Genomic DNA, 14,844 nt, shown 5'->3' on the forward strand with positions numbered 1-14,844 from the left:
TCTCTTTCGCGGTTAATCAATATGTTTAAATTTACAGGTACAAAAATGTAAAAAAATTAATTTTATACAATTCTTTTTTTTTTTTTTTTAAATTAAAGGAGCTATTTTTACAAAAACGGAAAATTTGAAAAATTCATTACTCCAAAATTTTGCCATTTTTATAAAGATAAAAAAAAAAATTTTTTCACAAGGAACAAAAAAAAAATTCAAATTCAAAATCTAAACTGTAAATAATGTGTATCATGGAAATATTAATTACAACCTTGTAGTACAATAAAAGTCATTGACTAGTTACAATTATGGAAACGCAATTTTCACCCTCAATTATTATAAATATATATTTATAATTTAGGTACGCTTTTATATATCTTATAATTGCTTTTATAGTGAAATAATAAGCAAAGATATATTTCTTTCAAGTTTAATAATTTTTTGTTAATTAAAATTTTTTTCAATTCAAATATAAGTACAATAAATATTTTTCCAAAATACATTTATAAATGTATATAAATATAAAAAAATTGATTCAAATAATTATATTAATTATTATTTACCAATTAAATTTGTATTGCTTTGAATAAAAATTGATTAAAATAAAAAATTATTCAAGTAAATATAAGGTAAATTTTTTTTGAATCAAATAAATTTTTTTCTTCTGTAAATTTAGATAATTTTATTAAGTAGCCTAAGGCCAATAACATAAACAAATATTATATACATGTATATATATATATTATTTCTTTATACGATACATAAGCGAAAATGAGTACTAGAGTGGCTATATATCAACCAATGTAAGTCGATAAGTAGCTGATCTAGTCACCTATGCAACCGCCAACCAGGTATATACTCTTAGTCTAGGTTTAGTCTTGTGTTAGTCTTCTTCCGAAAAGCTTTTTATTTCTTTAATGTAAACAAAAATTATTTTTTACCAATTTATAATTAAATAAATTATTTTTTTCTCTCTCTCTCTCATCCTTTTATTTAATTACTAATTAAAATTTTACTTTTTTCAAATTTTTCTTATCAAACAAAATTATATAATAATTGTATATATATACTTGCGTTTTCGACAAGAAAAATCTTTACGCAGTAAGTGCTTTTGTTGATATCAAAATGATGAATTATTTTTAAACATTCTTTTTTTTTATTCGTCGTTCTCCGAATTTTATTAATTTACCCCTAGATTTTTTGATCGAAATTTGACATAATTTTTGTATTCAGTATTTTTTTTAAACTCCCAAAATTGCACTAAAAAAGGACTAAAATATTAATTTATTAAAAATTAGTTATTTAAAATTTTTTTAATTTATTTCATCTTAAAACAAATTTTTATGTTTATTAATAATAAACCAAACGAGTTTTTACAATAAAGGAATTGAATTTATAAAACACAATTTTTCCTTAATAAAAAAAAAGTACTTCTTGATTAAGGAAAAAATTTTTTATGTAATAATATTTAATAATAATAATAATATTCAATTATTTTTTTATGTGCGCATATAAATAGGGCGGTAATGTGCAGATATACATAATATACTCCAATTTAGTGTAAATAGAGAAAGGATTAAAATTTTTGATTTTATTTTTATAAAACTATAAATACAATGAATTCTTCAAATGGTATGGCTAAAATTCAAGAAATTGGCAGAAGAAATGCAGTTCCAATTATTTATGTGAGAGGAACTCACTATGAAATCGGATTTGATATTGTAAGTATTTTTTTAAAATAATTAATATAGAAATTTTATTTAAAATTTAATGATATGAATTATTTTGATTTAAATAATCAATTACTTGACTATTATCAAAATTTATTTGAACCAAATAATTTTGATTTAAATTAAATAAACTATATTCGAAATAATAATTTCTATCTTTTAAAACATCATTTAATTGTTTGAAATAATAATTATTTAATAAGAATAAAATATTTATTTGATATGAATACATATTTATTTAACAATAAAAAATAAGTCAATTATTGGAATTAAATAATCTTTTTTTGCATTAAATTTTTTTTATATTATGCCTAATGAGAACATTATTTTGTAAATTATAGTTGGTATTAAACAAGAATAAATAATTTAACTTTTGTAATTTATGCATTCACGTGTTCATCACTGCATTAAATTTTTCAATTAAGTAACTGCGACGTTTATATCTAATTTTTTTTTTTTTCTTCTTATTCTCAAACAGGAAAATTTATCTAAATTATGCACTGTATGCGTGTAAAAATTTATTACATAATATGTCTTTTTAATGATATAATTATGTTTAAACAATGATATAGTGTTTTAAAGAAATATTTTAAATTTGCACAAAAAAAAATTTAGAAAGACACGTATAAGCAACCATTTATAGGACATATATTCACATCAATACTATGAACAATTAATTGCGATTAGATCTATAAACTTAATGTGATTGAAAGGAATGTTTTCTGTTATAAAATGTCCCACTTATTAAATTATTTACATTTTTTAAACTTTTTATTTAAATTTAAATATTTGTATTCTTAAATTATAAATTAACAAAGAAAATGATTATTATTTTTCTAATTTTTTAATTTAAATTGTATAAAAAAAATTTTTGCAGGGGCGCACATTTGCTAAACTTATTCGTGATTATGTAGCAAATTATCGTCCCTTAAACGATACGTATTTACCTCTATATGAAAGTATGGATGGGAAAAAAATTTATGATGAAACTTTGGCATGCGTTAAAGAACAATTTCCTCATTATGTCAGAGAAATTGAAGGAACTGCAAATGGAGCTGAAGTTCCATTTTATAAGGTAATGAGAAAAAAAAAAATAATTTAAAGGTAATGAAGATAATTTCATATAGAAGAAAGAAATAAATACCATTTTGATAAATATCCTGAAGATCTGTTAATATCAATTTTTCAGCTATTTTTAATGCATCTCGATGATATTCTCCCAAATGTGATAGAAGGCAAACAAGGAGTGAAAGAACCAGTTGGCTGTTCCTCTATAATTTGCAATCAACCAGGCCAGGTTTTTCTTGTCTTTCAAATCTGAAAATAAAAAAAAAAATATTACTACAATAATTTTTTAACTTTCAGGAAATTTTAGGTCACAATGAAGATGCTTTAAGTGAAACATTAAATCATTGGTATTTAGTTGATGCTCACGTTATTGAATCTGGTTTGAAGGAAGAAAAATTCACGTCACTTAGTTATGCTGGATTTTTACCAGGTTACACAATGGGCTACAATCATCATGGTCTTGTATACAGTATTAATACTCTCAGTGCAAAAACCCTTAGATCAGGAAAAACTCGTGAGTTATTTTTAAATCTGTAAAAAGAAACTAAAAAATGAAATTAATAATTTTTGAATTTTATTTTCTAATCTAGCTCGTTATTTTATAACACGATCTCTTCTTGGTGTTGAAAATTTTGTTCAAGCACAACAAACATTAAGAAACGATGGTTATGGCGCAGCTGAGGGATTTTCAGTTAATATGACATTTCTCCTTCAAGAAGGAGATCGAATGTTTCATAATGCCGAAGTTGGACCTGTTGAATCTGATGCATTACAATCACAACTTTCAATATTAACAGCAAGTCCTGGAGAAACTATTTATCATTGTAACAAGTAATTTTTTAATTCAATAATTATAATAAATAAACATAAAAATATAAATTAAAGCAATTATTAATTAATTTTAATTTTTTTTTACAGGTATATGCGACTTAAGGTACCGGAAGTTACTGGTGTGATAATAGACAGTAGTACACATAGAATGGAAGCAATACAAAAGCATGGTCCACCGAAAAATTCTCAAGACGTTATTAATATTTTAAGTGATCAAACAGATAATGAATATAGAGTATTTCAAGAATTTGGACCTCAAGATTACGTTAAAACAATTGCTGTCGGTAGGTACCATTTAAAAAAAAAAAATTATTTACATTTCCAAATTTTTTAATAATAAATTATTATCAGGAATTTTCGATTGCATTGAGAGAACATGGTCCATTTATACAGACAAACCGAATTGCAGTGAACCGATATTAGTCATACAACTTCAATTAAATAATAATATAATTAATAATAAACATCTTTTATAGCACAATAAATTATCGAACGCAAACATTTATGGTAAATATATTTTTATTTAATAAATATATTTTAATTAAATAATCACTAAAATGTCTCTGTACGTTTAAATTAAATATAGAAAATGTTACATTTAGCTGTTATTAGAAAAAAATAAAATAAATTATATATTTAAAAAAAAATTGCTTTAATTTATAATTTTATTTCCTTGTCATAAAAATTATCGATTTTATTTAAAAAAAAAAAAATTCTATAGATATACATTTAAAAGAATATTTTATTACTAGAAATTTTTTTTTTTTTAAAGCACATACATTAAGTGTGATTATTTATATTTTTTTACCGATTAAATTGTAATTTATTAAATAGAGAATAATTTAGAATTATTGAAATTTTGAAATAGCTTCAGAATATATAGAAAAAAAATGTTTGTTTGTTTTTTGAGTATATGAGTCAATTGTTTCATCGACAAAATTTTGGTATTTCAATTTTTTGTCGTTTGTTTGGTTCCATTTCAGAGAAAAACTCTTGAATATCTTCGGCACGAACAACTTTTTTATTGTCGGCAAATTTTTGTAGATATTCTTTTAATCTTTCTTTCATGTTGTTATATTCTAAAATAATGGAAATTATTTTATTTTTTAATAATAATAAATGATGGAAATAAATAAATATTTACCTTCAATTACAGTGACCTGTTGTACATGATCAAGTGAGGCTAATGCTTTCATTCCCATTTCATAGTGAGACTCTCTATTATTTAATTTACCAGACTCTTCATATACTTGAACACTGTCTGCTTGATCTATCAAAAACTCGACTTTGTTTTCCACATAGAGCTAAAAAAATGTTTTAATTAAAAAGGAGTACAAATTTAAGGCAAAAAAAAAAAAAAATAAATACCTTTTTGCATTCATCACAAGTACATAAAGAAGATCTCCATCCTTCCTTCCAGTAACAACATCCTTTTTTCTCAACTATAGAAATACTTGTTGGTCTTGTACATTTGTTTAAGTTTACTTCAACTTCAACTGTTTCTTCAGTTTTATTTGCCTCATCATTATCTTTTGTTACTGAAAAATTATTTTACAATTATTAAAAATTCTATTTTTCTTAAATGTAAGAAATTAAAAAATTTATTACTTGAATATTTTGCCGCATAATTCCACAAGAAAGGTGTATTTGTCATACAATTGTCGCAAACCATTTCATCGTAAGAATTTTCATCGGGTTTTTCACGTCCAAGATGCTGAAAGACAATTAATATTTAATTCATTGAAAATTAAATTAAATATATATTTATAAAATTTTTATTATATACTCACTTTGGAATGATACCAATCTTCACAAATTGCGCATTGTAACATCTCATCGTTATCTAATCCTTCAGGATCTGGATAAGGCCTCATACAAGTACAATAAACACCATCAAAGTTTTGATTATATTTATTTTCCTCATTCAACTTTGACTTTACCTAGAAAATAATAATTAATTAGACACTTGAATCATTAAATTAATATATATATATATTTTAAAAACTTACCGGATATAAATTGCATTTTTTATCGACAAATTTTGAATTTCCACAATCACATTTAAAATGTCTTTTAGTATATAATTCAATTAATTCATGACCTTCATGACAATGTAAACTGCAAGCGAAACAAACTCCAGCTCGAGTTCCTTCAGGACGACATGTTTTACAAGCATAAAGTGCCTGTCTTATGTAGCCCTATGTAAAATTATTATTTAATTTTTTTTTTTCATTACGATAATTAAATAAAATTCTAGATCATCAAAGAAGAACAAAAATTAAATCTGAAAATGTATTATTTCTCGAACGAACTTTCACGATACAAGGCAAAAATAATAACACTTAAAATTAAAATGAATTAATCCTCATGAATCATGTTTTGCGACTAATATACGAATTGGAACAAATTCGTGCCAATATTTTGAGGATTCGATTCTTTAACGTTTATTTTACTATCCCTGAATATTTAGAAGAAATGCTTCAAAATTAATCAAATTTCTACCTAATCTTTATTATACTAATAAATATCTCAAGAAATGTAAATAGAAAATTAATATGAAATATTGCTTTTACATTTGACACGTAAACACACACACACTTGTATTAATTTTCTTATTATTTTAATTAATATGAAAATATATTTGATAAGACCATTTTTATTTTAACGTCAATAATTTCATGCAACTGAAAATTCATTTCATTAACAAAAAATATGTTAATAACATACTTGAATGTAAGTGCAATTTTTGTCGTCAGCTGGTCCTAAAACAGCATTAGCATCTTCTTCCAATTGATTTTCTTCTTGTAGAACATCGATCATTGTTACAGAATTCTCATCATCACATTGTTCCACGGATTTTTCCGTTGAATTATTCTTCTCTTGTAAATCCATTATTATAAAAACAATATTAGTAATTTACAAATATACTATAAACGATATCAAAAACTATGAATAAAATTGTTTCTCTCTTAGGCTATGTAAATAATACAATTAATTTTCCGAAGATAAACTTATTTCAAAAATATTGTTTACACTTTAAGTACGCTAAATTTGCATTCAAGAAAGTTAAATTTTTATATGAAATTTTGGAAAGCACAGGGTTGGGTAAAAACTGAACAGAATTTAAGAGAGGTTATGTTGAGTTACGAATTCCTTAAGGCAAAATCACATGTAAGCTACTTTCGAACTTTGCGCTTATGGTGGACAATTTAAAAAATAGCATTGTTCTTCAATACGTGAGTCATTAACAATAATCTCCCCCCTGGGGAGTTTATAGACCTGTTTATATTACATACGAGATTCGTTTCTATGTAGAACGGCGTAGTGTCTCACAAATTCTACTATAAAAATTATTTTTTTTTTTTATTTTTCTTAAATGTGAAAATGTCTGAACATTGGTCAAGTCTAAGATGACTTTCTGTATCAAATTTATGAAGTAAACTAACCCCAATTGTTTTATAGAAGGCAGTATGTTTTATTGATTACCAGGTGGTAATTGTAATCACGACATGGCATCGCGCAGGTGAGGCATTTTTTTTTGTACCTGCATAAAAAAAAAAAAAAAAAAAAAATTCGTAATTATCATAATTCACGGACACTTTGAGAGCAGTCCCACTTATTGTCTTTGTAGATTAGTTCTGCTCCGTATTAGGTAAGTTCTGAGGATTTTATTATATCAATTATACAAGCTAATAACAAATAAAATGTTACAGCTCGATGAAAAATAATTATTAAAAAAAAAAAGTCAACTCAGATTTGCATTTATTTCAGACAATCATGTTTCATTAAATTTTATTATAATATTTATTTTAATTAAAATAATTTCTTTAATATTTCTTTGGAGCAATTTTAAGGTGCGGCACTTATTCATTTAAAAAAGAAAAAAGATTTATTTTAAATTTAGGAAGTATCAGAGATATTAGATAATTATTTTTAAAAGAAAATCTAATATTTACGTGTAAGATTATAATTAGTTTTTAGATATTTCTAGGTATTTAATTTCAATTTAATTGTTTAAAGAATAAAAAGTTTATTAGAAACTTGTTAAAATTTATAAAATAATTACAGATGGTTTCATCCGAACATATCAGGTTTAGAAGCAGAACGACTTTTGATGGAACGTGGATATGACAGTTCTTTTTTAGCAAGGCCTAGTTCTTCTAATCCTGGAGATTTCACTTTATCTGTCAGGTAAAAAAATGTCATAAAAATAAAATATTGTTATAACAAGATTAGATAAAAATTCTATTATTGTCTGTGAATGACAAAGGAATGACAAAAATTATTTTAGAACAAAATTTATTCAAGTGACAGTTCAAGATTACTTTCTAAACCACAATCTTTTATAATAAATTATATATATATATATATATATTTTTTTTTAAATTTCTTTCTAAAGGCGAAACGGAGAAGTGACTCATATTAAAATTCAAAATACTGGTGATTTTTATGATTTATATGGTGGAGAAAAATTTGCAACTCTTTCGGAATTGGTGCAATTCTATATGGAAAACGATGGACAATTGAGGGAAAAAAATGGTGAAGTTATTGAATTAAAATATCCATTAAATTGTGCTGATCCAACGACTGAAAGGTAATTTAATTTATTTTTTATATAAAATAAAGTCAAAAATAATTCAAAATAATGTAAACTAAAAATTTATAATCTATTAATATTACAGATGGTTTCATGGACATTTATCAGCAAAGGAAGCAGAACGATTGATGTTAGAGCGTGGTAAAAATGGATCATTTCTTGTACGTGAATCACAGAGTAAACCTGGCGATTTTGTGTTATCTGTACGCACAGATGATCGTGTGACTCATGTTATGATTCGATCTCAGGTCAGTGACCATTAATCATTTTATTGTATTTCAATTGTAAACTATATTTATCTAAAAGAATATTTTACAATTTTTTTTTTTTAGGATAATAAATATGATGTTGGAGGTGGGGAAAAATTTGATAGTCTCAGTGACCTTATAGAACATTATAAACGTAATCCAATGGTGGAAACTAGTGGAAGTGTTGTTCACCTAAGGTAATATTTTATTTGCCTATTTTTTTTTTGTTTATTTTTTTTCCTTGAGATTATTTTTTTCTATGAGAAATATGGAGCAAAAATTTTGAAATTTTTAGACAACCGTTTAACGCGACAAGGATAAATGCCAGTGGAATAGAAAGCAGAGTTAGACAATTACATAAAGAAAATGGATGTTCGAATGGATGGCTATGTTGGAATGGTGCAGCAACTGGCGAAGAAGGTGGAGCAGTTCGGGGTAAAGGAAAAGCCGGCTTTTGGGAAGAATTCGAATCATTACAGCAACTTGAATGTCGTCATCTCTTCTCGAGAACTGAAGGATTACGAGCTGAGAATAGAGCCAAGAATCGTTATAAAAATATATTACCATGTAAGATATTTTTAATTTTAATTTCTATTTAAAAATATATGGAATTTTAATTTCAAAAAAAAAAAAAAATATTTTTTAGTTGATCACACGAGAGTTCGTCTAATCGATGTGGATCCAAATGTTCCTGGCTCAGACTACATCAATGCGAATTATATCAAAGTATGTTTTTTTTTAATCATTAAACTATTATTAATTTTTAACACTTTTTTCAATTTTTGGTAAATATTGTAGAATGATGAAAAAGAAGGTTCCGGTGTTGGTATGGGAGGCATTGGCGATAATGGATTATTCAATAAATGTTATATAGCTACTCAGGGATGTTTACCGAATACAATTCAAGATTTTTGGCATATGGTTTATCAGGAAAATACTCGTGTTATTGTAATGACTACAAAAGAAATTGAGAGGGGAAAGGTGATAAAAAAAATCTTACAAGAATTCTAAAATTTTTAATTTTTTTTCTAAATTTCCTCTTTTTTTTAAGAATAAATGTGCTCGATATTGGCCGGAAGAAGGTGAAGTTAGTGAATATGGCGGAGAATGGAAAGTACGAGCACTTGCTCGCACCTCTACAGCAGATTATACATTACGAGAATTTCTTCTCCAAGGAAGTAAGCCTAATTTTTCTGAGCCAAGAAAGATTTTTCATTATCATTTTCAGGTTTGTAATGTTCTTAAATGTTTAATTTTTTTATAATTTTTCCTATATATTTTCATATAATGCGATTTTTAGGCCTGGCCCGATCATGGAGTTCCATCAGATCCAGGTTGTGTGTTAAATTTTCTTCACGACGTTAATGCAAGACAGGAATCGATCGCTGCCACCGCTTCGACTGGGGTTCCAAGTAGTCAAACTCCAACGGCTGTTGGACCAGTTCTTGTACACTGTAGCGCCGGAATCGGTCGAACGGGAACATTTATTGTCATAGATATGATTTTGGATCAAATTAAACGACATGGTAAATTTTTAAATTATTTAATTTTTAAAAGAAAAAGTAAAATTTTCTTATTTTTAATTTTGTTTTTTATTTTCCTTTTGTTTCAGGCCTTGATTGTGAAATTGATATTCAAAGGACCATTCAGAGGGTAAGATCCCAAAGATCCGGAATGGTACAGACTGAAGCGCAATACAAATTCGTGTACCTAGCTGTTTTGCATTATATTGAAACTGTCTCGCAACGGATGCAAGCCGAACAGGTAATTCATTAAATTATTGTTTTAAAAAATTAAATATTTCCTAATTTTTCTTTTAAAATCAAATAATGGAAAATTGCCTGCATTTCAGAAATCGTTACAATTAGGTCGAGAATATACCAATATTCGTTATAAAAGTGAAACGAATGCTATTAATTCAGGTCTTGGAGATACACCAATTTCCACGCCAACTATGCTTTCAAATTCGTTGAGTTTTAATCTTCCCACTCCGGTTGGAAGTCTTAAACCGAAATGAGCATAAAATTTCTACGCGCTTTTAGGCCTAAGGCCAGTCATAGAGGCACAGTGATTATGTATTAAAAAACAAAAAATGTCATTCCTAAACGTTCGTCACAATATTTGAAACAGACTTTGAATTTGCATACTTTATTTATTTAAAACAATATTTCTATCTATACAGGATGGCTATAAATAAGTTAAGTCTTCTGACAAATTTTATTTCATAAAATAAGATTATAATGAGATTTAAAACAAATCTCATACGGCCTTTGTAATAGTACGAATATATATAAATTTTTTTTTTTAAACAATTTTTGATGCCATTACATATTTGAGACAAGAACACTACTTTCAATTCACTAGCGGGCCATTTGTTAAAATTTTATTTATTATAAAACGAACATTTGTATCGTATTATGCAAAGTTCTGAGCGTTGCATTAGAAATGCAATGAGCCTTTCAAAAGCTGTGAAATTAGCGTTGCTGTATATCTTACGATCGGCGGAAATGCCACAAATAAGAAAGAGATCTTCATTAGAAATGTAACTTTATTAGAAGAGAAGAATTACAATGATGAAGAAATAATTTGACAATTATACAAATTTTTAGAATGCTTATTATATTTAGATGTGTTTAGAACAATCGTGAATCAAACGATTTTCAAGTCACGTTTTCAATCACAATTTTATATTTCCATTTGCGTGATACTCGTTTAATTATAATTTCATTAACCCACAACAGTTGTCATTCAATAATTTTTTTTTTTTAGTTAATGAAATGATTTTTACGCGTTTGCATGCTTTTTTTTAATTTTTAATACATTGCAACTGGCGTAACTTAGATTTTATATTATCAAGTTTATTTTTATTGCAGTCTTAATATTAACATCAAAACAGTTCTCTTTCACATTTATACACAAGACAATCAACTATTTTATTATTAAAAAAAAAAAAAATCGTCAGAAATTGAATTTTTATCGTACCAAAAAAAAAATGAAAATTTTACAGAGACTTATTCCAGAGAGAACTGCATTTTCCACTGATAGTTTCTTTTTTATTTTTATCAATCAAGTATTACTTTTATTATCGAAATTGTAAAACGTGATACATAAATCAACACACTGCACACGATTCATGTTATTCCATGAAAAATTCAATTTCGATACTTATATATAATTAAAAAGAAAAAAAAAATGAATTAAACGTGAGATAAATTGTAATGAATTTTACGAATGTAGAAAATATTTAATGCGTAGATAGGATATTTAGAATAATGAAGGAAGCAATTTGTCAATGTGTTCATTTATGTATTATTTTTCATTATTTTATTAGTAATTAAAATTCGAATTTTATTATATTGTTTTGGACTTTGTGCACACTTGTAAAAGTGTCGACAAATTGTACGCATAAAAAAAAATTATTATTGAAAAGAAAAATAGACTTCGATTATGATTTTTAAATAATTATATATATTTTTGTTATATCGCTAGAAAATACCAAGTGAATATTTTTGCTTGGATTGTGTAAAAAGTAAATTACATTGAATTTTATATGAGGGCGAAAAATATTTGTTTTTCTAATCAAAAAGCACATGATAATTATATTATTATTATTATTTGTGGGACGCATTATTTTGCATATAAAGTGTCAGACATTAGTTTATAATACTGCTTCAATTTTTGTACTTGGTTGTCCAATGGCTTATATAAATTGTAAACTTTTGTAGCAGTAAACGTAAATGTGATATCTTTAAAATAAATTTTATAAAGCTTTATTAAGTTAACAGAAATTAAACATGTGCTGCACACAGACTTGTGTTTTTCCATTATTACCTCTTAATTAATACTATTTTTTTTTTTTTTTTAATTAAAACGAAAAAATTACTTTTGAGATATTTTATTCAAATGTTTGAAAATGCTTTTTTTCAATTATAATGACAATGATAGAGTTCACTTATGTAATTAAAAAATATAAACTAAAACTAATTATTTAACTCCGTTATATATATAATATTTAAATTTGAATACTGCTTAGCGAAGAAAAATAGAAAAATGTACAAATTTTTCATTATTAATTAAAAATTATGTTTTACGTAAATAATAAATTGTTTATAAAGAGCCGAGCTAAATGAACAATATAGAATTACAATATACAATTTTGTAATTTGTGAATATATGATGAAAAAAAAAAAGTAATCGCGTTCTATAAAAAAAACACTTAAGAATTAGTTCAAAATATAAAAAAAAACTTATTTATAAATTTATAAAAATTTCTATACACTCGTCAAAGCTCTTGATATTCACACAATACATTATATCAAGCGTATTAAATTTATGTACGGTCATGTAAGTGATATATTTTCTTAGAATTCTAACATAGGTGATTAAAAAAATAATAATAATAACTGTAAAATAATAAAAATTTACAAAAGAAAACACCGATGAAAAATAAAGAAACTTTTATTTTAATATAATTAAATAAAGAAATTTTTATTTCTCCTTGTAATTGAGATATTTAAGTAGAAATTCAATAAAATTAAATCACCTATGTGGATTCTAAATTGGCATTTTGGTGTATAAAATTGAATATCATTTTACTATTTTAATTTTATTAGAAAAAACTTTATCAATTGGTTTTACTTCACCAAATCTTGCTTTTCGTTTCTCTATCCTGTCTTGCAATTCAGCCTAAGGGAACAAAATGTACAATTAAAATTTCACAAAAAATATTTATTAGTTTTAAAAATATTTGCAATTATTACCTTTTCCATAACACTGGAAACTGAGCATCCAAACCTTTCTTGTCTTTTCTTCAATGTCTCGTAGGATGTATTCTATAAAAATTTATTTAAAAATAAATAGTTGATCATAACTATTAAAAATCAAAGAAAAAAATTATGGAAAACTCACTTCTGATGCTTTGATTGACGAGCTATTTGTATCATTCATATTAAACCTTGCCGCTCTTGCTAATTTTTTTGCTGTTTCAGAAGCTGGCATGCCAAATTTTCTCTTTCTCATTTCTAATCTCTAAAATAAGATAAATCAATTTATAATAAAAAAATAGAAATTTTAATCATTATAAAACTGTAGATAAAAATTATAATTACTTCCTGCATGCTGAGCTCGGATAATTTAATAACTTTCTTTTCCGCTACTGCATTTTCGTCCTTTTTCGGCGATTCCTTATCTTTTTCTGTTTTTTCCTCAACTTTGATATCTTCTATAACAGTTTTGCGATTTAAGACAATTTTTTTCCCATTCGAAGCTCCATTACTATTACTGTCTGTTGATAATTTTCGTTTCTCAACAATTTCCTGAGAATCTGGTTTGCTGGATAATTCTTCAATTTCCTCATCCTATATTACGTCAATAAGAATTAATATAATAAAAAGTAAATAATTAAGAAATTTTTTTTGAAAATTTTAACTTACACCCAATATCTCTTCATCCAGTATTTCTTCAGTTGTTTCATCAAGTGATAATGTTGAATCTAAAGAAAGAGCATCTGATGCTGAGAGTATTTTATATGTTCCAATAAACGAAATAATTTAATTGAATTTTAACACAATAACAGGAAGCAATAAAACTATAACTAGAAATTTATTTTAAAATTAAACTTCCTGTTTCTAATTCTTAAAAATTAAATTACCTGAAACTGATATTATTTTAAACAAAACCCCTAAGGTCACAAGTTTTTCATTTGTAGTTTTATCGTATTTATGTGAAATTTGACACCCAAGTTTTATCAAATTAGCAATACAACTACTACCGAGAAAGCTATCTAACATTTCTTAAGAAATATATTCTTGAAGCACAAAAGAATTATGAATTTATGAAAATCGATGAAATAAATAAATTTAATAAAAAAAAAAATAATAATAATTCTTTTTTCTACAACTCACCTCCATGCAAGGCCAATTGGAGTCTTTCAACCAATTCATTTTTATTTCCCGAAGTAGGTAAACCACGTTGTTTTAGTTCTGCTTTTAAATCGGCGACCTTAAAGAAAAAAACAATTATCAACGCATTAGTAAACAATAAATGTTTAAAGATAATAAAACTAAAACAAAAAAGGAATGCCAAATTTTGAGGTTATCGGCTTGACCATTCCAAATTGCACAAAAATACATACCTTCATCTTTGATAATTCAGATAGTCCTTTCTCATAGGACGAATCAGCCATTTTAAAGTTATTAATTACCGTCTCAAATATATTATTTTGTATATATTACTCACTAAATTTCCGTGGAAATACAGGCGATAGTTTTTTTTTACACACTCGAATCAAGATTAAATACAATTAAATATGAAACTATGTAATCGGAACTGAACCGAACTAAAGATGAGAAATTCTTTATTATCGATAATAGAAAAAGAA

General features: G+C 25.4%; 4 protein-coding genes across 7 annotated transcripts; 2 read left to right on the forward strand and 2 right to left on the reverse strand.

Annotated features, from left to right (window-relative positions):
- The first annotated feature begins 757 nt into the window (after nucleotides 1-757).
- LOC127281998 (uncharacterized) lies at nucleotides 758-4,248 on the forward strand. Of its 2 annotated transcripts, none has more exons than XM_051306050.1 (8): nucleotides 758-842; nucleotides 1,511-1,712; nucleotides 2,599-2,796; nucleotides 2,911-3,018; nucleotides 3,087-3,303; nucleotides 3,380-3,620; nucleotides 3,708-3,904; nucleotides 3,972-4,248. In XM_051306050.1, exons 2-8 carry the CDS (start codon nucleotides 1,608-1,610, stop codon nucleotides 4,094-4,096), a joined length of 1,191 nt encoding a protein of 396 aa, XP_051162007.1. In that variant the 5' UTR covers nucleotides 758-842; nucleotides 1,511-1,607; the 3' UTR covers nucleotides 4,097-4,248. The 2 variants fall into 2 exon arrangements, with proteins under 2 accessions (XP_051162007.1, XP_051162005.1); XM_051306048.1 differs by lacking the exon at nucleotides 758-842 and adding an exon at nucleotides 934-1,092.
- A 96-nt stretch (nucleotides 4,249-4,344) lies between these two features.
- LOC127281999 (putative E3 ubiquitin-protein ligase UBR7) lies at nucleotides 4,345-6,720 on the reverse strand. The gene is made up of 7 exons (XM_051306051.1): nucleotides 6,348-6,720; nucleotides 5,630-5,818; nucleotides 5,411-5,560; nucleotides 5,229-5,334; nucleotides 4,989-5,158; nucleotides 4,765-4,924; nucleotides 4,345-4,699 (listed from the first exon to the last, which is right to left on the reverse strand). Exons 1-7 carry the CDS (start codon nucleotides 6,510-6,512, stop codon nucleotides 4,548-4,550), a joined length of 1,092 nt encoding a protein of 363 aa, XP_051162008.1. The 5' UTR covers nucleotides 6,513-6,720; the 3' UTR covers nucleotides 4,345-4,547.
- A 181-nt stretch (nucleotides 6,721-6,901) lies between these two features.
- On the forward strand, nucleotides 6,902-12,275 carry LOC127281995 (tyrosine-protein phosphatase corkscrew-like). Of its 2 annotated transcripts, none has more exons than XM_051306043.1 (12): nucleotides 6,902-7,143; nucleotides 7,689-7,811; nucleotides 8,020-8,214; nucleotides 8,303-8,465; nucleotides 8,550-8,662; nucleotides 8,761-9,032; nucleotides 9,112-9,191; nucleotides 9,264-9,446; nucleotides 9,517-9,693; nucleotides 9,766-9,991; nucleotides 10,078-10,229; nucleotides 10,318-12,275. In XM_051306043.1, the coding sequence occupies exons 1-12, from the start codon at nucleotides 7,130-7,132 to the stop codon at nucleotides 10,480-10,482; spliced, it is 1,863 nt and encodes a 620-aa protein (XP_051162000.1). In that variant the 5' UTR covers nucleotides 6,902-7,129; the 3' UTR covers nucleotides 10,483-12,275. The 2 variants fall into 2 exon arrangements, with proteins under 2 accessions (XP_051162000.1, XP_051162001.1); XM_051306044.1 differs by having other exon boundaries at nucleotides 7,124-7,272.
- Nucleotides 12,276-12,905: 630 nt separating this feature from the next.
- LOC127282000 (SAP domain-containing ribonucleoprotein) lies at nucleotides 12,906-14,800 on the reverse strand. 2 transcript variants are annotated; one of them, XM_051306052.1, is made up of 7 exons: nucleotides 14,599-14,800; nucleotides 14,369-14,465; nucleotides 13,898-13,971; nucleotides 13,574-13,822; nucleotides 13,374-13,493; nucleotides 13,226-13,297; nucleotides 12,906-13,151 (listed from the first exon to the last, which is right to left on the reverse strand). In XM_051306052.1, exons 1-7 carry the CDS (start codon nucleotides 14,647-14,649, stop codon nucleotides 13,053-13,055), a joined length of 762 nt encoding a protein of 253 aa, XP_051162009.1. In that variant the 5' UTR covers nucleotides 14,650-14,800; the 3' UTR covers nucleotides 12,906-13,052. The 2 variants fall into 2 exon arrangements, with proteins under 2 accessions (XP_051162009.1, XP_051162010.1); XM_051306053.1 differs by having other exon boundaries at nucleotides 13,898-13,956; nucleotides 14,599-14,795.
- Between the last annotated feature and the right edge of the window lie 44 nt (nucleotides 14,801-14,844).

This window comes from Leptopilina boulardi, unplaced genomic scaffold, assembly GCF_019393585.1.
Source record: "Leptopilina boulardi isolate dan_hultmark-lab unplaced genomic scaffold, ZJU_Lbou_2.1 LbouV2_278, whole genome shotgun sequence".
NCBI lineage: Eukaryota > Metazoa > Arthropoda > Insecta > Hymenoptera > Figitidae > Leptopilina > Leptopilina boulardi.

What these genes read in the sequence shown, in the direction of transcription:
- LOC127281995 (XM_051306043.1), top strand. An exon ending in ATGTTATGATTCGATCTCAG is followed by an intron (nt 8,466 to 8,549) that starts GTCAGTGACCAT and finishes TTTTTTTTTTAG; the next exon opens with GATAATAAATATGATGTTGG. An exon ending in GGAAGTGTTGTTCACCTAAG is followed by an intron (nt 8,663 to 8,760) that starts GTAATATTTTAT and finishes TGAAATTTTTAG; the next exon opens with ACAACCGTTTAACGCGACAA.
- LOC127281999 (XM_051306051.1), bottom strand. Translation starts at nt 6,512, where the DNA reads ATGGATTTACAAGAGAAGAATAATTCAACGGAAAAATCCGTGGAACAA. An exon ending in AAAATTGCACTTACATTCAA is followed by an intron (nt 5,819 to 6,347) that starts GTATGTTATTAA and finishes AATTTTACATAG; the next exon opens with GGCTACATAAGACAGGCACT. An exon ending in ACAGGTCACTGTAATTGAAG is followed by an intron (nt 4,700 to 4,764) that starts GTAAATATTTAT and finishes CCATTATTTTAG; the next exon opens with AATATAACAACATGAAAGAA.
- LOC127281998 (XM_051306050.1), top strand. Translation starts at nt 1,608, where the DNA reads ATGAATTCTTCAAATGGTATGGCTAAAATTCAAGAAATTGGCAGAAGA. An exon ending in CTGAAGTTCCATTTTATAAG is followed by an intron (nt 2,797 to 2,910) that starts GTAATGAGAAAA and finishes TCAATTTTTCAG; the next exon opens with CTATTTTTAATGCATCTCGA. An exon ending in ACTATTTATCATTGTAACAA is followed by an intron (nt 3,621 to 3,707) that starts GTAATTTTTTAA and finishes TTTTTTTTACAG; the next exon opens with GTATATGCGACTTAAGGTAC.
- LOC127282000 (XM_051306052.1), bottom strand. Translation starts at nt 14,649, where the DNA reads ATGGCTGATTCGTCCTATGAGAAAGGACTATCTGAATTATCAAAGATG. An exon ending in CCGAGCTCAGCATGCAGGAA is followed by an intron (nt 13,494 to 13,573) that starts GTAATTATAATT and finishes ATCTTATTTTAG; the next exon opens with AGATTAGAAATGAGAAAGAG. An exon ending in CGTCAATCAAAGCATCAGAA is followed by an intron (nt 13,298 to 13,373) that starts GTGAGTTTTCCA and finishes AAATTTTTATAG; the next exon opens with AATACATCCTACGAGACATT.